At 40.7% G+C, this 21,766-nt stretch overlaps 3 protein-coding genes across 3 annotated transcripts; 2 read left to right on the top strand and 1 right to left on the bottom strand.

Moving 5' to 3' along the window:
* Positions 1 to 363: 363 nt before the first annotated feature.
* Positions 364 to 5,413, top strand: chmp3 (charged multivesicular body protein 3). Its single transcript, XM_086126997.1, has 6 exons — positions 364 to 670; positions 2,288 to 2,348; positions 2,923 to 3,102; positions 3,196 to 3,317; positions 3,966 to 4,080; positions 4,588 to 5,413. The coding sequence occupies exons 1-6, from the start codon at positions 626 to 628 to the stop codon at positions 4,722 to 4,724; spliced, it is 660 nt and encodes a 219-aa protein (XP_085983123.1). The 5' UTR covers positions 364 to 625; the 3' UTR covers positions 4,725 to 5,413.
* Positions 5,414 to 6,662: 1,249 nt separating this feature from the next.
* Positions 6,663 to 18,722, top strand: reep1 (receptor accessory protein 1). Its single transcript, XM_086126999.1, has 8 exons — positions 6,663 to 6,723; positions 7,890 to 7,962; positions 8,476 to 8,552; positions 8,745 to 8,865; positions 9,171 to 9,284; positions 11,278 to 11,437; positions 14,375 to 14,559; positions 15,379 to 18,722. Exons 1-8 carry the CDS (start codon positions 6,692 to 6,694, stop codon positions 15,448 to 15,450), a joined length of 834 nt encoding a protein of 277 aa, XP_085983125.1. The 5' UTR covers positions 6,663 to 6,691; the 3' UTR covers positions 15,451 to 18,722.
* mrpl35 (mitochondrial ribosomal protein L35) lies at positions 18,668 to 20,463 on the bottom strand. Its single transcript, XM_086126998.1, has 4 exons — positions 20,413 to 20,463; positions 20,073 to 20,244; positions 18,988 to 19,132; positions 18,668 to 18,900 (listed from the first exon to the last, which is right to left on the bottom strand). Exons 1-4 carry the CDS (start codon positions 20,441 to 20,443, stop codon positions 18,712 to 18,714), a joined length of 537 nt encoding a protein of 178 aa, XP_085983124.1. The 5' UTR covers positions 20,444 to 20,463; the 3' UTR covers positions 18,668 to 18,711.
* Positions 20,464 to 21,766: the final 1,303 nt, after the last annotated feature.

Raw genomic sequence — 21,766 nt, 5'->3', positions numbered from 1 at the left:
ACGGAGACAATTAGTGATGTTAAATGTACTATATATATATATATATATATATATATCCCCCAATATATTATTCGTATATTTTCTCACTTGGAGCGCAGGACCAGTGTTTGTTGATTTCATTATAAATGTTATTCATTATAAATGGAGCTTGGTATGTCGGCACTGTTTGACTTGTACCCGACAGGTGTGGTCTCCTTGACAAAGCTCATTAAAATAAACCTAAAATTAAATCAGTGAATACGTTTAATCATTGTAAATGAAATACATTAGCAACGCAATTGATAAATTCATATAATACAATGAAAATGCACATTGGCCTCTGGTTACATTCGTTCATTCAGATTCATTAAATTCGTTTTTTTTCCTGTGCTGACCTGCAGGAGGATAAACAACCCTAAGAGTACCAACGTCATTATAATTCTGTATTTATTCGCTAGCTTTTGATTGAACGGGAACCCTTTGCCAAATTGCTCGATTAAAGCACAGACTGTTCCTTCTAATATCCGCACAGAGCAGACCGAACGAAAACAGGAAGTGTAAATCGTGTATTGTTTCCAGGTAGCCATCTACTTTCAGCAAGCAAGTAAGTAAGATAGCAACTTGATTTTCAAGACATTTTGGCACAATGGGACTGTTCGGTCGAACACCGGAGAAACCGCCAAAAGAGCTGGTAAGCACCGATCACTCGAAAACCTGCTGACAGTCTTAAACAGCCTCTGATAAAAGTCAAACATGATAGCGCTAATTTTGCTAACGTTAGCATTCAGTAAACCACGGTGACAGCCTTTTCGCACACATTGATGGCTGAATGGCGAATACACGTCTGCTTGAATTCATTTGTAATTTGCGTTTGTGTCCCAATGAACGGACCCGCCGGTCATAAATAACGCGGTTTAGATGGAGCACAAGTTAGCCAAGCTAACATCGAAGCTGTCTGCTGTCAATCACCTCGATGTAAACATGTTATACACTGGTCGAAAGGGGCTACCAGGTCAACACCCCCTCACTTGAAACCCTGACATTGGCCTTAAAACTAATCAGAAACCTTAACCGTTGGCAACAACCCTAACCCTGGCTAGAAACCAGGATTTGAAACCTTGAATACAAATCCAAACCCTGGATAGAACTCGAACCCGAGCTAGAAAACCCTACTTTGAAACCCTAATCCTGTCTTGAAACCCCAACAAAACTGTAACCGATGCTCGATCCAACAATAAGATAAGATAAGAAACCCTTTATTTGTCTCACAATGGAGAAATTCCCAATTTACAGCAGCAAAAATTATGAAAGGGACAAGTATAAGAACAAAAACTATATAAGTAAATATAAATGATAAAATATAAATATAAGCATATTCAGAATGGGTGAGTCTTGGTCTCGGGAAGTTTTTATTGGAAGTCAAGTTTAAATAAATTGTTTTTTTACAATAATATTATCTATACGCTCTTACTGGTCTAAACACCCAACTGTATTTATAGAGCACTTTAAAACTGCCATCGCTGTATACAAAGTGCTGTACATGGAGAAAATATATATAGAACAGTAAAACAAGAAATTAATAACGAAGACAGTAGAAAGCACAAAACAGTAAAACTAAGATCAAGTCTGAGTCATGCCGAGTCAAATGCCAAACAATACAAATGAGTTTTGAGACAAGTTTTAAAGATGGGCAGCGAGGGGGCTTGCCGAATGTTCAGTGGGAGGTCATTCCAAAGAGAAACATGACATTCCCATTAATATTGCGTTTGTTGAATATGAATTAAGAAATATGAATTAAGACGCAAAATCCACCCATTTTTATTCATCTCGGGAGGCCATTTTCCCACCTGCTGTCAACTGAAAATGACATCACAGTTGGTCAAGGGCTCAGGCAATGACCAATCAGAGCTCACCTGTTGACTGCGTTTGGTCTTGTGACATTCGCAATCTGACCCCTTAGGCACAGCGATGTCATTTTTAGTCGACAGTAAGTGGGAAAATGGCCACCTCCTTAACTCATTCACTCCCAAAGACGTTTTTAAATGTCTTTTCAGACTTGGTCCAGAATTGGCTGGTACTGAATGAGTTAAATGGATGAAAACGGATGGGTTTTGCTGCTTAACTCATGTTCCACAAATACGATATTAATCCAAATACCCTCTTCAGACTTGTAGGGCTGCATGAGAACATAGAATTGTAAAGAACATTTTTGGCTTGACTTCCATTTTTAAGTTGAACGGTTTTATAATTGTAACAAATAGAGGTGTAATAAAATGAATCCAATTTAAAGTGCATACCTACTTTTCAGATAACTGAGTGGACCCAGAAAATCAGGAAGGAATCAAGAGCAATCGACAGGCAAATTAGAGGTAAGTAAATGGCACCATTTACCCACTATTAATCCTGTATTACAACATTATTTTGATTGTTTACTTATCATCCAAATCTACTGTAGATGAACACAAGGGGGTTGTGTTAAAATGTTTTGTCAGGGTCCAAGTTATTTCTGTGACCACTCTGGGTTTTACTTTCATTTACTGGGGTACCAACAACATTGTCCACATTTGCAATCACATGGATAATTTGTCATCTCACTATGAAACGACAAGCAAATGAGGTCATGGCAGTTTTTTTTTCTTGCTTGACCCAAAATTGAATTGAACGATTTGCAGAGTCACACTAATATATGATGATCTAGTTCAACGACTTAAAAATTAGAGTTAACACACATCTCAGATCTCATGTTGTTTACAGTGGGTGTTAATAAGTCACCGGTCAGTGCCTGTCGATGATGTGAAGCTTGCATTCATGAGATACATCTATATGTGTTACACTGTATTCGCATCGGAAGATTTTAATGCACAACAGGAAGTGACCCGATTTCGATCTGAAGATATCTGATTCCATTTACGCTGCCATATGGTGTTTTTTTTTTTGTATCAGATATTCAAAGGGAACAGGAAAAAGTGAAGAAATCCATCAAAGATGCTGCCAAAAAGGGCCAGAGGGATGTTTGTGTGATTCTCGCAAAGGAGATGGTTCAGTCAAAACGAGCCGTCACAAAGCTCTACTCCTCCAAAGCCCACCTCAACTCGGTGACACTCAGCATGAAGAATCAGCTTTGTGAGTTGTGCATCGCAGTTCAACTTTATTTAGATTGTATTAATGACTGCATCTAGGATTTATTTTCTTGTTTATTTTTTAATTTTTTAATAGCTTTACTCCGTGTGGCCGGTTCCGTGCAGAAGAGCACAGAGGTGATGAAAGCCATGCAGAATCTGATCAAAGTCCCGGAGATACAGGCCACCATGCGAGAGCTATCAAAGGAGATGATGAAGGTCTACAGCCATATTTACTAATACATGCAGTGGCTTGGCAAACTACCGGTATTCAGACGTTGAACCCTTTGACCTTTTTGCCACGTTTAGCATTTCAAACATAAAGATATCCATCCATCCGTTATCTGATCCGCTTTATCCTCACAAGGGTCACAGGCATGCTGGAGCCTATCTCAGCTGTCTTTCGGCAGTAGTACACCCTTGACTGGGAGAACATTGAAACTCTACACAGGAAGACCGGGGCCGGAATCGAACCCCTGACCTGTGCACTATGAGGTCGATATGCTAACCAGTGGACCACCGTGCCACCTCTAATAGACCCCCTTGTCTAAATTATTTGCCGACTTGTTCTCCACTTAACTCATTCAGTACCAGCCAATTCTGGACCAAGTCTGAAAAGACGTTTAAAAACGTCTTTGGGAGTGAATGAGTTAATAAACACATTTCCCCTAAAAGGATAGCATTTTTACAAGATGCCTTAGCAAATAAATACCCAGTTCCTTCTTGGCGCCGCATGACGACATTCTCGAAAGCGCTTATGTCACGAGCATCGTAAAAAACCGAGGACCCTCTTGTATTTGAGTCGAACTCCCTCCTGATGAGTGGGGGAGTTTGCCAAATAGAACGGCGTATGTCTTACGTTTCCAGGCCGGGATCATTGAAGAAATGCTGGAGGACACATTTGAGAGCATGGAAGATGGAGAGGATATGGAAGAGGCGGTTGAGGAGGAAGTTGACAAGATTCTCTTTGAGATCACAGCAGGTGATGACATGTCTGGGCTTCACATGTACTTTGTTGGAGTAGAAGCGTGACATACACGTGACTACGGTCTGATTTACAAACGTAGTTCAAGTGACAGGTGTGCTAGCTTAGTGCTAATCAGTAAAGTAAAATGTCATAGTGGTTGATAGCGCAGTCTTGCGGTAATGTTAAACGTTCAAAAACTGCGAGTGCAGCACACATGCAGGAACAACACCTACAAATAGACCATACAACAATACTCGCATGCATGTATTCTCTGCTGTGGAATGACTTTTACATTCGTGATATGACAAGGATGCAAACCATAACAGATATGTACCTCTTGAATTATACATGGAAATGAAAAAAACATGGTTATTAAATAAGATAAATCAAATAGTTCAACTGGAAGTAAAAAGTGAAATAAAAGGACCAGTGAAAGTTCTAATCAAGACTTTTCAATGGACATGTACCTGAAGTGTCAATCCAACCTAAATCTTCTGTTTGGATGCTTTGCTTTGTGTCTAGGTGCCCTCGGCAAAGCGCCCAGCAAAGTCACAGACGCCCTTCCCGAGATGCCATCGGGAGCCACCGCGGCCTCAGATGATGAGTCCGAGGAAGACATTGAAGAAATGCAGTCCAGACTGGCCGCTCTTCGGAGCTAAGTTGGTGTTTGTTTGAGGCAATACAGGTTGAGCTGTCGAAATACTGAACTCCTGTCCGCGACTTGCTCTAATTTCGCTTGCGCGCAATCATCTGGGGTTGTATTTGGGCTTGGGGTCATTCATGTCACTTTTAATGTGGTCTTTTTTTTTTTTTTAAATCAGTGGTAATCTTGGTATGTTTACTATCCAAAGTCAAAGAGAAAGTTTGAGAAAGTGTAAATATTGTAAGTATGAAAAGCCTACTGTGCCTATAGTGCTTCATCTTACTCCTCTTGTGTCTTATGTTATGGAAACCACGGTATTTAAGACTATTTGTTTTCAACTCCCCATTGACAAAATGGTCACTAAAATATTCGCATCACTAACAAGTCCTTGTTAACTAAAACACTACAGTTGTGTGCATTTCTTTTGAAAAAGACTTCTGTACAGTCGGTGTGTCTTCTTTACGATATGAATTATGCTTACGTCATCAAAATGCACGCATACTCCCCCCAACTAATTTGTTGTGTGTTAACACTCCACCTGTCCAAAGTTTGTGTCTTGAATGAGTAAGAAACCAAGTGCAAAGGCACGGCAATGAATGGCTGGTTAGTCGTGAGAATCTGTATTGTGGAAGTGCAATTGGTGTATATTTTTTCTATGTGCATGGGGTGAAATGATAAAAAGATAAACTTTTAAGGACACCGGGACTGTTTGTGAAATGAGCAATATTTTATCCCTATTTCCTCAAAGGTTGACCCAATGATAATTTACAGCAGAACATTTTGCAGCTCACATGCAGTAGAAACTACAGATTTGAGAGAGTGTCTTACACAACTTAACCTACTTTGTATTGTGTTTTGCTTCAAACAGCAACAAGTAAATGCGATCAAATTTCATTGTGGGTGACCCCGCGTTTTTAAAGCTAATCCTTTGCCTCTTATTGTGGACAGGATACTCTTTCCAGTGGCTGCTTTTGTTTGACTGTAACAAAACCTTGCCTGTTTTGTGGCTCCTCCTGTCAGCTGGAGGGCCAGCAGAGCAATGGCAGCAACTCTCAAAGCATACTGTAGGCACCATTTAAAATAAAATGCTTGAAGAATGTGTTTTGAACAGGCGTAGACATACGAGTGCAGTATACTACAAAATGAAAAATGTTTATGTTTATACTTGCACCTGCACGGACAAAGAACTTTTCTCAAACTATATTCAAAGAAGTATTATTGTAGTTTTATGGGGTGTAAACAAGGGCGGCCCGGTAGTCCAGTGGTTAGCACGTCGGCTTCACAGTGCAGAGGTACCGGGTTCGATTCCAGCTCTGGCCTCCCTGTGTGGAGTTTGCATGTTCTCCCCGGGCCTGCGTGGGTTTTCTCCGGGTGCTCCGGTTTCCTCCCACATTCCAAAAACATGCATGTCAGGCTGATTGGACGCTCTACATTCTCCCTAGGTGTGAGTGTGGGCGTGGATGGTTGTTCGTCTCTGTGTGCCCTGCGATTGGCTGGCAACTGATTCAGGGTGTCCCCCGCCTACTGCCCGGAGATGGCTGGGATAGGCTCCAGCACCCCCCACGACCCTAGTGAGGATCAAGCGGTTCGGAAAATGGATGGATGGGGTGTAAACAAAAAAAAAACTATTGTAGTTTGCAGTGCTGTAAAAACAAGTCACATTAATTACAGAATTTTAATTGTAGTTTGCAATGATTTCTCATTACATCTGATCAAGTAAGGAGGTGTTTGTAATATTTTGGTTACCTTCTTTAGCTAAAACGTGCAATGAAAATACGAAGATGGCATTGACTCTCTGAGAAGCCGTGCCTCATGTTGTCGTGCGTTGCAGCAGTGCCTCTTGCGGCCACTTGTGGCATTGCGTGACGTCGCGTCGTTGTGTGCTGGTGCTGGGCGCCTTGACTCGCCTGTCACCATCAGCAGCAGCAGGAGGAAACTCCTCCTTAGCAGCAAGACAGTCCGTTCTGTCGCTTCTCCGGCGCAATGGTCTCTTGGATCATCTCCAGACTTGTGGTGTGAGTCATTAATTTTTTTTATACATCATTTCACACGTGAGCGTGACGATAATTGCGAAATTGCTTCTTTTTGTCGCCTTTTTTGAAGGCGTCGCTTGATAGGCGCTTTTCTCGATTCTTGCAGCACAGGACGGCATGTATTGTGTGTGTGTGACAAAATGTAACACAAATGTCACTAGATAGTATGAACCAGCTTGAAAGGAATGCTTGAGGTGGGCCTGTTTATTTTTACCAGGCGTTTAGTTGCTGCCTAACGCTCTGCCTGACGCGTTTTGTTATTGTTATCATTAGGATACATTTGCCAAATAAGCGAAGCACCAATGTGACTGGGCGTTTACTCAATAATAATGTGGAGATGTCCTACATTGGAGGGTGGGAAAACAAAACAAAAAAAAGGGATGGGTCAGCCTTCTCAGGTTACAAGGAGTCATGTTATTGAAAGCACGAAAAGAGTAAAAAAAAAACAGACACTTCATAAAAATACACACCCTTCACTACCCCCCACAAATTAAATAAGATCTCTATTCTTACAAGTGAAGCTTATTTTTTTCCTGCTATGAGTGAACGCCATGATACAGTGGGCTAAGCTTGACAAAACAAGCCAATTAAATTTACATGACTTTTCATTCACAATGGCCGAGCCCAAACCAAAGATCATGTGTATGTACAGTACACGAAATGGTGATCATTCCATTTGTGCTGAGTGCATTCGGGTCCGTAACTTGATCGGCTCGCCCTCAGCTGTTGGCCGGGCCACGGTGCTCCTTTAGCCGGGCCACGGTGCTCCTTTAGCCGGGCCGCAGGTGTCTGCACGCAGGCTAACTTTGTCTCACTCGGATGGGTGAGGGGGGAGAAAAAGCCCCAACACGGCCTACAGAAGTCTGACTAATATTGGGACCTTTATCATAAGCAGTGATAGCTAAGGTGACATCATTATGACATAGGGACATTGTCATGAATCATGCCTCATAACGTCAAAATATTGAGATGTCAATGTAAATAGTCCCTCTTTAGGTTCCATTTTTACTCCAGTGGGATAAACGCTAACTACAATGTTCACCTTTGCACAGTTAATACATGTTTCGTTCACGTATGTGGTATCATATCTTATCAATATTGTCCTAATGTAAATTTCCCACATTAACATCGATAACATGTTCTTTCAGACTTGTGTTTGGTACGCTATATCCCGCCTACTCATCTTATAAAGCCGTCAAGTCCAAAGACGTAAAGGAATATGTAAGTGCATTATGGTTTTACTTGGTAATCCCTCGCTTATTGAGAGTTCAGTATACACAGATTCACCGATGTTTTTGTGCTCTCTCTTAAATGCCCTAAAATGCCACAAGGTGGCGCCAAAGACCGGTCTCATAGGAAAGTAATAATAATGATAATAATGCATTTATTTATTGTAAGTAGTTATATTAATAGTATTATTCAAAGTATTACATTGGTGTCTAGAAACCTATGTTTAAATCCTGGCTCTTGATTGAGACAAGCTTCGTATGCTGGATCCATAGGACAAAGTATCAATATGATGATATACGCCATTGTTTTTTCCAAATCGCCCCTGGTGACTGTAAATGTGAGCGTGAGTATTAATATCCACGTGAGCTCCAAGTTTTCGGTTATGTGTTCTGTTGTACTATTGTTATTTTATGTATTTTAAGTGCTTTGTTACAGATCTATCTATCTATCTACCTATCTACCTATCTATCTATCTATCTATCTATCATTTTTCCTGTGTTGTAGGTGAAATGGATGATGTACTGGATAATATTTGCCCTATATACATCAGTGGAAGTATTCACCGATATGTTTCTTTGCTGGTAAGTAATTTTATGCTGGAATTTTATATCAAAGCATATTCATTGGTTACACCTACGGTCTAATGTTAATAGTGTGGCTTGATGCCCACCCAACCACATTTATAAACGTGTTGTTAAATCAATACAATTGAAAGCGATTGTGACCAGTAAGCCCCTCGACTGTGTGTTTGTTTGTCATCACCTTCACTCCAGGCTTCCTTTCTACTATGAACTGAAGATAGCCTTTGTGGTGTGGTTATTGTCGCCTTACACTAAAGGCTCCAGTGTGCTCTACAGGAAGTTTGTCCATCCCACTCTTTCCTCTAAAGAAAAGGTGAACATTCCCTACTTATTTTTCCACTTCCTCTTGTGCAGTCCAAGCAAACGCAAAAGGGGAAAACACCATCCTTGGATTTAATATGTGCTGTTGATTCCTTTCATCAATAACATTTGAGCTTCTCGGCTGTGCAGGGAACAAGTATGGCTTTGTGCCATTTCGAGTTCGCTGTGTTGCTATGTGTCCTTTTCCCTGCATCTGTCATGGAATGAATTGTGTGTGATCATAGTTGACTCAGTCACGCAGCTGCAGTCGTCACGCAAAAGAGCCACAACATGTTTTTGTTTTGTGGCTTGTCCCAGGATATTGATGACTATATCTGCCAAGCAAAGGACAAAAGCTATGACACGCTGGTGCATTATGGGAGAAAGGGGCTAAATGTGGCCGCCACCGCTGCTGTCATGGCTGCAACAAAGGTATTGCCGACTCTGAACATTTTTTTTCTGTTTTGTTCTGACCTAAGAAGTTAAGTCAGGGTATCACCCATTTGCGGTGGGAGAAAATATTGATATCGCTGATATCTCTTACAACACTGATACACTTCAATCCAGTATTAATATTGTTGTCTGTATTGCAGTGTGTCGCACACTTTATGTCAGGGGTGGACAAACATTTGGTCTCTAAAACAGACAGGGCCAGGTTATTTGTAGGGAAAAACAGTCACGAGTAATCAATTTGTTGATTCTTTTGTTGATGAATCGGATTAAAAAAAATCATTATTTTCTTTTACTGTCATTGCAGAAAATGCACAAACATTCAGTCCCTGATTTGGTCCGTATCATGTCAGAAAATATTGATTGATGCTCCCCAAAGTAAAGGCAAATGTTGTTGTTTTTTTCAACTCAGAGATTATCAGTCTGCATTAATGTAGGACTACAGAAATCGGAGAACATGTAGTGTTTGAGAAGCTGAACTTTTGAGGATTTAGTTGAATTCAAGGGGAATCTAAAGGATTAACCGAGTATACTGGTCAATGGCAAATCGTAATCAAAGATGGCTTTATGGGCCCCTAAATGTATTTTTGTTGCTTATTTAAAATATGTCTTTACATTTTTTAGGCACATCAGGTTTTTGAGATTTAAAAAACATGTTTTTTTTAGTTTAACCAATTAAAAGCTTGGGCAATGTGGATTTTACCATGCGTTGTAATTTATAGCGATGATATTTTAAAAATTCTACTTGTTGCTGAATCTAACCCCTAATTCATAAATATTGCTTATTATTATTATTATTATTAAAAACCAGATTTAGAGCACTTTTCTCCTTTGGGTCGTGAGTGTGATGGAGCCTGGAGACAAATGTTTGAGTCGTCAATAAACCTAACATGCATGTTTTTGGAATGTTAAAGGAGCCCAGAATACATGAAGATTAACCACGCAAGCACATGGAACCTCATATTAACACGACAGGAGGGCCAGAGTCAAGATTTGGTTTTGAACTTAGAACCAGGGTTGTAATCGTTACGGATTTTCATTAAAGTTAGTTTTTAATTTGTTTTGACCTTTGATTTTTAAATTCAGCTGGTTTTAATTCATTTTGAGAGCAGGATTGTTTGTTTTTATTAAATTTTTTTCTGTCATGCTCTGTTTTAGTTTAGTTTTTAGTCATTTTAGTTTTAGTATTAGTTTTTTTTTAAATATGTGGTGTATTTGTCGAGGGCAAGGTAAAAGAAAAGCCCACTAAGTATTGTGCAATAAAGTAAACACAATTCTCAAACAACTGTTTGACCTTCCTTCCTCTGAACAGACGTATAGCAATATGAATAAGAACTAATGACGTTTTCGCTGTAATTATTGGTACTTTTATAGATTCCGTTAGTTTTCTTTTTTTTTTTTAAGACTTTTTTTCAGTTTGTTTGTTTCTACTAGGTATGCGAAGGATGGTACAACCCATTACTAGGGTCAGGGGGCAATTACTTTTTCACATAGGGACAGGCAGTTTGGGAGTTTTATTTATGTATTTATTTATGTATGTACAGTATGTATGTATGTATGTGCCTTTATAAATTCAATTTGAAACTGCATTTTGCATTTCCTTGGGTAGTCTCTGTGATAGTAATCCTTTAATGCAGCCTGTAACCTGATAACATGATAAGCTGTCCACTGGTGTGACCGCTGTCCCTGAAAGGGTTCAAATTGGTTTGATGAACTGAAACCTTAGTATGTGAGAAATATGCAAAGGACACAGAAATCAGGAAGGGGGAGCAAATACTTTCAATAATTTGGATTGATTTTCCTTTAAATTGTATGGCTGTTTCAGCTCAACTTTCAAGGTTCCATTGGATTTTCCTGACAACTCAAATAACAAAATGCACATTCATTTTGGATAGACGTTCCGGTGTCCTGAAGTACACATGATGTTTGTGTCTCCAACTACTTCCTATTGAATAGCTGCTCTGTCGTGTCTCAGGGCCAAGGAGTTCTGACGGACAGATTGAGGAGCTTCAGCATGCAAGATCTGGCGGGGTACGACTCGGACACCGCCAACTCTAGCCAGCCAACGAGAACGGAAGCAGCAGCTCAGCACCGGGCTCGCACCATGATGCGGAGCAAGTCTGAAAGCTACAAAGGTGAGTGCTGACACTTTGATCACTAAATGTCACTAAATGCAAGGGTGGGTAACCTGTGGCCCGTGGGACTTTCATGGCCCGAAAGAGCATTTCACCTAATTCTGCAAACTAATAAACGTTCAGAGGAACTGTTATTCAAATCTCAGAAAACATGCGACCCATTGATGCACATAATATTAAGCCTACGTTACATTGTTACGTCATATTCTTTTTCATAAGTTTTATATGGTCTTTGGAGGACTTCAACGCATTTAAGCTTAAATGGCCCCCGATAGGAATAAGATTCCCCACGCCTAAAGAAACATTAAAATAGTACAGAATGTAATATAGAGAATCTCCGTTTATCACAGGGCCCTATCCACAATAGGTGAAAATCTGCAATATCAAAAGCAAACTTTTTATTTTTATAGTTTTGTAGTTTATTTATTTATTCAAGCACAAACCTATTAAAACACCTTAGAAATTAAAAAAAAAAGACAAGACTACAATTAGCATCCTGTGCGGGCTAGTGTAAATTAGCATTGATTTTAAAGGTTTATTATTATTTTATTTTATCAGGTGGAATCCTCATACCTTCAAAATCCTCATTCAGGAAAGCATTTTTCCAACCATTGACTTTGCATCATCAAAGGAGCAAGCCTATTCAAACACTTTAGATTGGTCAATATTTCATAAAAGTAACACACATCTGTGTGTGTGTGTGTGTGTGTGTGTGTGTGTGTGTGTGTGTGTGTGTGTGTGTGTGTGTGTGTGTGTGTCCTGACCAATAGTCTAGATTTGTGCAAAAATATTACATTTAGCAGAAATTCACATTGGAGGTGCTTCAGCCGATGTCAGCGATTAGCGGGATAGAGTCTGCCTCTTCTTGTTTTCCTTCTACTATTAGGCTATGCTCCATGTCTTCCAGTAGACCTCAGTGCTGCCTGGTATGTTGCTGAACAACTCTTTGGACTTGCCTCTATACTGTGAAAGCCATTGTTGGGGGAAGAGTGGCCTCCTCTTACCCGCATGTTCGTTGAATTTCGGACGAGGAGAACGTTGGTAAACCAAATAAAGGCTGGAGGCGATGAACGGTTCCTTCGAAGGGTTTACTTTATTTTTCTGCAGTTTACGAATCGATTCGGGCTCCTGAGGGGTCCAGATTTGAATCAGGAAGCGTAAAAGAAACACATTCATGAGATTATATAGAGACAATATGATAATGAGAGGCGGAGAGGTACGCCTCTCATTCAAATCCCGAAACAAAGAAAGTAACATGTCATCTGACCCGGTGTGGCTGGAAGAAGTTGGGAGCGGTGAGGTGAGACCAGACCACCACTACCCACCATTTGGTGTGATGGCAGGAACACAGATACTTGAGATAACAGTTCCTCTTTTGATGTTAAACATGTCCTGTGGAGGGGGGCCCTAAAGTGGTGGGGGTCGAGCGGCACTAAAGGTGATTGTAAAAACAGTGAGCAGGAAATACCTTCAACAGCATTCTACATTGTTTCTTTCAAGTGTCTGAACAAACACAACTAACAGAGAGGAATAACACTTTAACCATCAAACCTAACGAAGAAGAGAGGAATAATACAAGAGTATTCCAATTCTAGGAGATGATGGTTACAAGGACGCCAAGCTACGCTGTGGGCATGGGAAGGTTATACAGCACGACTAAATATGAGCAGAATACAGACTTCACCATCCACACAGTCACCTACAAATTGGTGATACAGCAGAGGCACGAAACGTTGAACCGCAAAGTAGCAGGGCTATACTGTTTTGTGTGCCTGCTCTATGATAGCATTAACGGTCCCAAAACAATGTGCCTAATTATCATGTCCATTTCTTGCTCAAAGAGGCTGAAGGCCGTAGATATTGTTCAGTTCACTCTTCTTTCCTGAGTTCCCCCTTTACGATTCCCCTGACCCCCCCCCCCCCTTCCTGTCTTCCTGTTTGGAATGGACATAGCTACTTTTTACACCTTGGCAAAACATTAGCTACCTCATCGTAAAGGTCCTAGACTCTCACCTACCTGTGTAGACTTTGTATGTTCTCTTCTCCCTGAATGTAGCTTTTTTTCCCCCTCCGGGGTAAAATTAGCTCCTTCTTGGCATACAAAGTTTTCTCTCTCATCTGAGATGTATCACATACTGTTTATACTTGACACCCATGACTACTTTCAGAGCTTTGGCTTTATTTTTGTTATTGTAGCAAACCTGCGGTTGTGTTACGCGGATTGGTGGAAGAGTTTTATAACATCTGGCTTGTCTTTGTTTTGTCGTTTAGGCTGTTTGTAAGCTAGCGTGCCCAATGCCCATTCAGATGGACGTGCGAGCACTTTTGCTTTTCGTGTCGTTGAGGATAGCGTATTTTGCGAGTGACTGTACTATCGCTCTCATTTTTAGTCAAATATTTTTTAACGTTTGACGCAGCGCTGCTACTTTTCTGCGCCAACCGGGCCGACCAGCTGTTAAATGTACGTTGTGGTTGTCTTCTGGCCTCTCTAGTTGTCTTTGTATTGCTCTTGTGCTTATTTACATGAGATGAAGCAAGCGTACAAATTGGAGACATTTTGGAAAATTGTTCATTTTCATGAAGCATTTCAGTGTCCATGCTGACAGGATATTTTTATGGGATTAGCTGTCCATCAGAAAGTTACTTCCACACGTCCTCAAAGGCTATTCTTAGTTCGCTATGAATGTCAGCAGTGGGTTCACTGCTTGAGCTCAATGTCAGGCATATTGAAAAACATTTACACTTCTGCATATTGATATTCACTTGTCATAACTTTCTATCTGGCCTCTGCTTTGTTGTTTCGACGGAATATAATATCCATTTCTGTCCCTAATGGCTCAAATTAGATCAAGCAATTACACACATCAGTATCCCTATTCAGCCAGTCACGTGAAAGTCGATGGCAGAGTTGATGATTCACTTCCGCCCCTTTTATAGATTTTGACATGACTGACTATGAGGTGTTGGCACTAGACCAAAGGGTACCAGAGGAGTCGCTGACACCTGATTCCTCGCCACCCTCCTCGCCTTCTCCCACTCCTCCAGCTCTGGGGGAGCCAGAGGAGGGAACGAAGGTTACACGGGGGGCTCAGCTCGGGTTTGTGAAAAGAAAAGCTCCCGAGGTACCCAACTCTGCCTGGTTGCGATGAGTGCTCAGCTGCTGCCTGCCTCTAACTTGCTCCTCTGCCCCCCCCCCCACCCAAGAGTGCTCATTCACTCAACCAGTGGCTCTTTTTTTTAATTGTTTTAAAAGGCCGTCACTAAATGATCTTCATGCTTTAGTGCACCCGCAGCTGTTGACACTTTTATCGCTTGTAGTGAATGAGGTCAAATTGGCCTTGTTGTGTGTCTGCCTTTGGAAATGCGGCATGTCAAGGCCAAATAGAAAGAATGCGTTGATGTGGATCGACTAAGCGCATATCACCACTTCATTGCTTCAAGCATTGTGTTTTTTTTTAACAATTCTACAGAAGGAATCACCTGTAAAGCAAACCACTTGCAAGTATCTTCGCTTGTGAAAGATTCAAGAGTCATCTGGCAATTTATAAATAAAAATGTTAACCCTATAATTTAGAACAGGGGTGCCCATTAGGTAGATCATCAGCCACTCTAGAAGGGAGTGTCTGAAAATACAACTTAGGTTGAAGAGGGAATTTGCGTGTTCTTAATTTTGGGAGAAAACACATTGATGGATGCTACTTGTGTGCGTGTATATAGGATTTTCTAAAAAGCAATTTTACCCATCAGAACTATTGATGAAGATGTGCCATTGCAGGATATGTGGGCCCTTAAGTTTATTTAATGCTCTTTTTGGAAATGTACATCACTACATGGTAAGAATAAGCTTTTTGAGCTGAAGTGAAAACAATACTGTGGAAAAAAAAAAGAAAAAGAACCATAAAGTGATCATGTGGATGATGTTCGAACTTTCTCCCCCGTAGCCTCCTCTTAGAGTCTTAAGGCCTCTCACGAGATCCAGGAGCGCTGTGTGTCCCAACAGCGAAGCCATGTGAAGCGCGTGGGCCGTGCACATCGACGCCTCCAGCTGCCTCCAGCTTGCTGCAACACGTAATTTTTCTTTCTTTTTTTTTAAAGGAACCTTACGTGTCTGAAGCGGCACTGCTTTGGAATTCTGTATTACCAAAGTGACCTGTGACAACCTGTCTATATGATATGTTATGATACAGCAAGGACAAGTGAGAGCCCCGTGCTGATCAGATGTGTTAGACGTAATTATATGTACAGTGTTTTGTTTTTGTTTTTTGTTTTTTCCTCTGTCAGGTTTGGTGGGACACTTGCATGTGTGTCTGGCCATGCATTTTTAGTTGTTTGTGCTACAGAATGTACTGCCGCTCGCTTGTCAACAGTATGTGTAAGTCGCCATGGTTCAAATGCATGGCTACTGGAGTGAACGTTTTAAAAAGGGGGGTTGGGGGGGTTCTGATGTGAATCCTAAAAACAGCAGGTCTTGAAAAGTCAAGCAGCTGTGGCTGAATTATTTACCTCTAGTAAAGCCTTAATGAGGGACATTAAGTATCACATCTCACACGACACTAAGTACAGTTAGGACCACAAGTATTAGGACAATTTTCAACGTGATTGAAGTGTCTGAAGGCTTTGTCGAGTCAGATTTTTAGCTTTGACAGGTTTCAGGAAAATATGGTATTTACCATTAAGGAATTTGCCCTTCTATGCAGGGAAAACAAAAGTGATTGTCCTAATATTTCGGGACCTAACTATTTCTAAATATTGTGTTCATATTAATTTATCATGCACCATGTAGTGAATATCAATCACTGCCTCCAATTGTAGATATTGACCTTACAAAATATCATGAATAGATGCATCTTAATAAATTAGAATATTGTTCAAAAAAATTATCTCTGGTTACATTCAAAGCCACATACACTTTTTGCTATTTCGTTTCAGGTATCAATAGGCAGGTGTCAGACCATTCAAATTTGGTAGGATTTGCAATTTTGGAAACATTTTTTCTTTCCTTTCCATGTCCAACTGCTCACCAATTGACAGTGGATGACAGTGGAGCAGTGTTGCAAAATTGTCACTTTTCAATGAACCTAGGCTATTGTGATTTATTGAGATGCACCTGTACAATATCTTCTGAGCAGCCCAGCCTCTTCCGTAGTGAGCGTCATGGTTGTAATAGTCACTTTCACAGAACGGTTTGTGATTTTGACAATCTACGGCAGGGGTGCCCATTACGTCGATCCTGATCTACCGGTAGATCTAAAACAGGTCCCAAGTAGATCCGAAGAGTGTCGAGGAGAAAAAAAACAAACAACCATTTGTGTGTCTTTGTACATGTTAGTAAGATATTTTTTGTGTTAATGTACGCTGCACCATAATCATCCTATCAGTCTCCTTTTCACAAATAATTAATATTAAATAAATAAATAAAGCAGGTAAATCTTGAATTTATGGTGGCGCGTGATGACGTCACCGGAAGTTGTTAGCGCTCAGCAGTCTGCAATTGCAGCTTGTGATCAGAACTGTTGCGCTCTATCTTTTATCGACATTATTCTCATTCAGAGTTTGCTTCGTGTACAATTCACCGAGGGCACGGGCAAAGAATAGGAACCTAGGAGGGCCCAGGGAAGCACCTTAAAACGGTACGTGTGAGCTACGATGGTTAACAGGCTGCAAAAGTGCATCGCATGCCTCAGTTTCAGGCTGTTTCTCATCATGGCGTGTGTGTGTGCGTGTACGCGTACGGGTACAGGTACGTGTGCGTGTGTCGGTAAGGGTAGATCCCGTGAGATTAGTTGATCGAAAAGTAGATCTTTGGTCCAAAACGTTTGGGCACCCCTGATCTAGGGCAACCGTTGTTTTTTTTTTTGGTCCTTTATTAGCCCATATGATGCAAACCAAAATATCACATGTTATAGCGTAAAGGTTGTATTTTTAATTCCTGAGCATCTTGACTGTAGAATTGAGGGAGATTTTGCAGATTCCCAAAGTCGTCATATATCCTGTGTGTTTTATGAGGGGCTGCCTGGGACAGAATTCAGTATTACTGCTCACATTATTAAAAGCTCACACAAGTGAAATTCTTAAGACACTTATTCATTATATTAGCGTGCTCTAAGAAATTCTACTGAAATAAGCATTTCAAGAGTGTGAGAGAGCATATCACATATGCCAGAGGTAATCTTGAATTATGACCCCGTTGGGCCCTTAAAAGTGTTTTGTCTTCATTTTGTTCACGTTACTGAGCCTTGAGCAGCATTTGAGTATCACTCGGTTTTTGATGGGTGTCCACTGTAGTGTCATCACAGCATCATTTATGCTGAAACAATTAGCTTCTCAGGTACAATTGTCTTGTTTACACACCGTTCGTTCACAAGGAGGTTGTAGATACACTCGCTGTACACATTGAGTATCCTTTTAATGGATGTGATTTAAAAAAAAAAGATGAAAAAAATAGTGTTTCAGCATTAGAGGTAATTTCTTTCCTCCTATAAGAAGTGGGGATTTATCACATGCTTTGATCACAAAGGTCACCATTGCATGATAATTATTCTAGGTCAGGTTTAGGAAATGTAACATACGCCGCCCACTCGAGCTTTTCATCTGACCGACCACTTAGATCAAAAACAAATAAAACCTCAGAGGAACTCTTTAAAAAAAAAAAAAGGCCAAAACATTTAACCCACAAATGCTGAAATTATACAATAATAAATGTCTTTCATCCTTACATTATAATTGTAAGTCAGACGTCCCTGGGAAAACCTAGTAAGACCGGAAATGGCCACCGATTGGAAGGTTCCCCAGCCCTGCTTTAGATGAAATTCTGAAGTGAATTAATGTGAATCTGTCAATGATTTTTAAATTCTTCCACTATGCAGGGCTACCTTAAGACTTTGTTCTGGCAGGCCAGAATGATTTCAAATTGATGTGCGCTACATGTAAAAGTAGCAGCGGTGATATGATCCCGTGGTTTATTGTTGGTTAAAAATCACTTTACAGTCATTAAACATGAAGCAAACATTTTCTGTGACTGACTACTGTTTCTGCTTGCGGATTTAAAATGGAACACTCCAAATGGTCCTTAGATGTGCTTGTGAGCGCGAATGGTTGTTTCTTTGTGCGCCCCGCGATTGACTGACTACCCTGCCTACATCCTGAAGATTGCTGGGATCGTCTCCAAAACATTCATGACCCGTGTGAGGCTAAGCGGCTCCGATAATGGATGGATGAATGCAATGCCGATCTTGTTTGCATGCTTGTATTATCACAAGACGTCAATACATCAATTACAACTTGAGGTTGACTCTGTCGTGGTACTTCAGGTATGGATCGTCCACAAACCAGTTCCTCCTTTTCCAAAACGGTGATGTCATTTTATCTAACAGCCTACACTGTGTTTTATTACAAAAGACGTGCTCCCTCAGTCGCTTTCGTCTGGCAGGTTTCTTCCTCCACAGTTTCTTCTTGTATCCAGCCTGTGTACAGGAGAGTGGGGGAAACAAGATTAATAATAATAATAATTAACACCTTTTATTAAATTAAAACAAAAAATAGAATCATACCTTGCGTCGAATCCAAAGACCGCAATGCAGCCTCATGAACCGCTGAGTCACAGACTTGACAGACTTTCTCTTTCCCTTCCTTAAACTGCAGTATGTCAGAGTTCTGCTGGGCTGCTGACTCCCAGGGGGGATAAGAGCCGATACCCTGCAAAAGGGGATTTGGAAACCATTTTCTACTCCCTGTATAAAGATTTTTATTTGGTGGACTATATAGTTCACACCAGACAAATCTAAAATTCTTTTCAGGCAGATAGTTAATGTCATTGCTGCTTCCGTAATAAAAAGTTAAACAAAATGACATTGCTGAGTAAATTATTTCAAACAAAGCACTTTGTTGGCCTCTGGTGTTGTATTTATACTGTATTAAAGATATTTTCACGCCACAACACATGCATTGGTCTTGTATCGAAAATCAAGCCTCATCCCGGTAACTGCTACACCAAGTCATATTCGCAATCTTTGCCCAAGAATACTACTGGATTCAGACATTCAGACATTCTTCCTTTCATAACTTTGCTGCTGTGAATTGGGAATTTCTCCATTGCGAGACTAATAAAGGTTTTCTTATCTTATCCTTTTTCTGTAGCACTAAGTTGGATCCTATCCCAGCTGAAGGGGTGAGAAAAGCGGGAGTTATATATATAAACCACCATTCACACATTCCGCCACCACCACCTGAAGAATTTTGTTCGGTATTGTTTTCAATAAGGGCCAGTACTTTTTTAATTAGCACTATGCTGCAAAAAATGCATTAAATGTAGTGTTCCGCTGCTGTTTAGGAGAGACAGGTGCCACAAATGACAAAAATCCTTGAGTAATTATACACTGACCCAAAAGATGTTTACAATTACCTAGAGTCCATCTTGTGGATGTTTGCCTGCTAAGGCACAGGGACCGTTAGGGTTATATGTACCTTGAGGTACATCAGGCTAATGACAACTCTGCATACAAAAGAAGGTGAGGGCAGAGCTGCCAACCTGTATAAGTTTTCATAATTTTATCTAAATTCTGCCAGGAAATTGTGATCATGATAACCGTTCCCCGAGTGACTTGTCTGCAAGCAACAGTGGTTCGAGAGTTTTTACCTTTGGAGGAGGCCGCACCGGGATAATTGACAGAATGCAGCAGGCGCCGGAGCAAGTTTGGGCGGGGCCGAACCGACATAAAAGGGGTGAGCAGCTTGGATGAAGCCGGACAGCCGAGCCACGTTCGTGGTCCGGGTGCACAGAGACACAGATAGCGGCGACCTCAGCAACCCTGTTCGAGCACAAGGACAGCGTACATACGGGAAAGACAACTCGCTCCGGCAATAAAGCGCAAATTCAATTTCCTTACAAAGACCGGTATTGCCTCACTCACATTTCGATCATGATTATGTAATACATCACGTGAAATTTATAAGATTTAAGTAGGAAAAACGCATACCCGACAGGGACCTCGCCAGTAAAGCCGCCATGTTTTCCTCTGACGAACTACGTCACTACTGGGTCCCGTATGGAGAAAAGTCAATCTGAAGCTACAATGCTACCATCTAGCGGTAGCTCTGTTTTGCGCGATCTAGTGTAGTTCTTGGGTGTCAAAACGTTTCGATATCGGGCCATCGATACAAAAAAGAAAGGATGCAAGGTCTCCACTTCATTACACCCGCTAAAATAAATCAAGAAAGCAATTATGCAGTCAATAATTTATTTTGGTGTACCTGTATTGGGTTTATATTTTTTTATTAATATTTAGCCTTTTTACAATGCTTGTCTGGTTGAAGCAATTCTAATATACAGTATGCTGCTGATCTGTGGGAAACTAAAACTATTAAGCGATAGATGCTAGACAAATGTAGTCTTTTTAATTTGCCTCGATTCCAGTAAAATGTACTCTACAAAAGTTACTGTCTGCCAGTGTGACGTTGCTACACTGGCACTAAGGGGTGCGATAGCCCTGTCAGAAATTTGTGTACTAGCCTCAGTTAAACCTTTCAAGCATGTTATTTGATATTCTGAAATGTATTTTAAATTATTTTCTCAACTTCCCACATGTATCGATAAAGCCCGCCTTTAGCAACGGGAGAAAAAAAATCCTGGAGGCGTGCTTGTAGCTATGCCAGCGGCATATTGTTGCAGCCAGGCTGAACAATTAAATGCTTTTCCACTAGATGGCAGAAGATACAATAGATTTGTGTATGCACCTGTTGCCCTTCATACTTGGTACAACAGAGTGGCTTCGCAAATGTATCTTCTTTGCGCTCAATTAAACGGACACAGGTTTCAAACTGGGTTAGTAAATTGAGACAGGATGACCATTATTCCAATATATTGTTTGGTGGTGTGCCATGGGATTTTTTTTGAATGCAAAATGGTGTGCTTTGACTCATTATTGGCTGGGGAAATCCAGTAATGACCTCGCCACTAAATTCTCATGGTGCAAATAGTGTGTTCTTGTAACGAATGGGAGTAATGAATATCATGCTGTCGAGGCTTTGACACGATCATGTCGGAATCAATTTCTATCAGCAGTCACATGGCATTAAAAAAATCTGCCATGAAAAAAACAACACTGCAGTAAAACTGTGTGCTGCCACTGAAATGGTTGCAATTACAAAATCCATAGTTAATCTGGATCAAATATATATGTTTCAAGCATCACATTATCACTTCGACATTTTGCAAAAAAAATAGATGCAGTTGTTCTGGCCATGAGCCATCCATCAATTCTGTATACTGCTTATTGTCATTAGGGTTGAACCTTGCAGGTGAATTGGAGCATATCCATACCTGTCAACTCA

The sequence above is a fragment of the Hippocampus guttulatus genome, chromosome 13 (genome assembly GCF_054856545.1).
Source record: "Hippocampus guttulatus isolate MCC_2025c chromosome 13, RoL_Hgut_1.0, whole genome shotgun sequence".
NCBI lineage: Eukaryota > Metazoa > Chordata > Actinopteri > Syngnathiformes > Syngnathidae > Hippocampus > Hippocampus guttulatus.
The sequence above is the reverse complement of the archived record's forward strand: the minus strand, read 5'-3'. Positions and strand labels throughout refer to the sequence as shown.

Excerpts from the sequence above, each read along its gene's own strand:
- chmp3 (XM_086126997.1), top strand. The coding sequence starts at position 626 with ATGGGACTGTTCGGTCGAACACCGGAGAAACCGCCAAAAGAGCTG. Across the intron at positions 671-2,287 it reads AGAAACCGCCAAAAGAGCTG|ATAACTGAGTGGACCCAGAA; the intron begins GTAAGCACCGAT and ends CCTACTTTTCAG. Across the intron at positions 2,349-2,922 it reads AATCGACAGGCAAATTAGAG|ATATTCAAAGGGAACAGGAA; the intron begins GTAAGTAAATGG and ends TTTTTGTATCAG.
- reep1 (XM_086126999.1), top strand. The coding sequence starts at position 6,692 with ATGGTCTCTTGGATCATCTCCAGACTTGTGGT. Across the intron at positions 8,553-8,744 it reads ACCGATATGTTTCTTTGCTG|GCTTCCTTTCTACTATGAAC; the intron begins GTAAGTAATTTT and ends CCTTCACTCCAG. Across the intron at positions 11,438-14,374 it reads CAAGTCTGAAAGCTACAAAG|ATTTTGACATGACTGACTAT; the intron begins GTGAGTGCTGAC and ends CCCCTTTTATAG.
- mrpl35 (XM_086126998.1), bottom strand. The coding sequence starts at position 20,443 with ATGGCGGCTTTACTGGCGAGGTCCCTGTCGG. Across the intron at positions 20,245-20,412 it reads ACTGGCGAGGTCCCTGTCGG|GGTTGCTGAGGTCGCCGCTA; the intron begins GTATGCGTTTTT and ends GTGCTCGAACAG. Across the intron at positions 18,901-18,987 it reads GTCTTTGGATTCGACGCAAG|GCTGGATACAAGAAGAAACT; the intron begins GTATGATTCTAT and ends TCCTGTACACAG.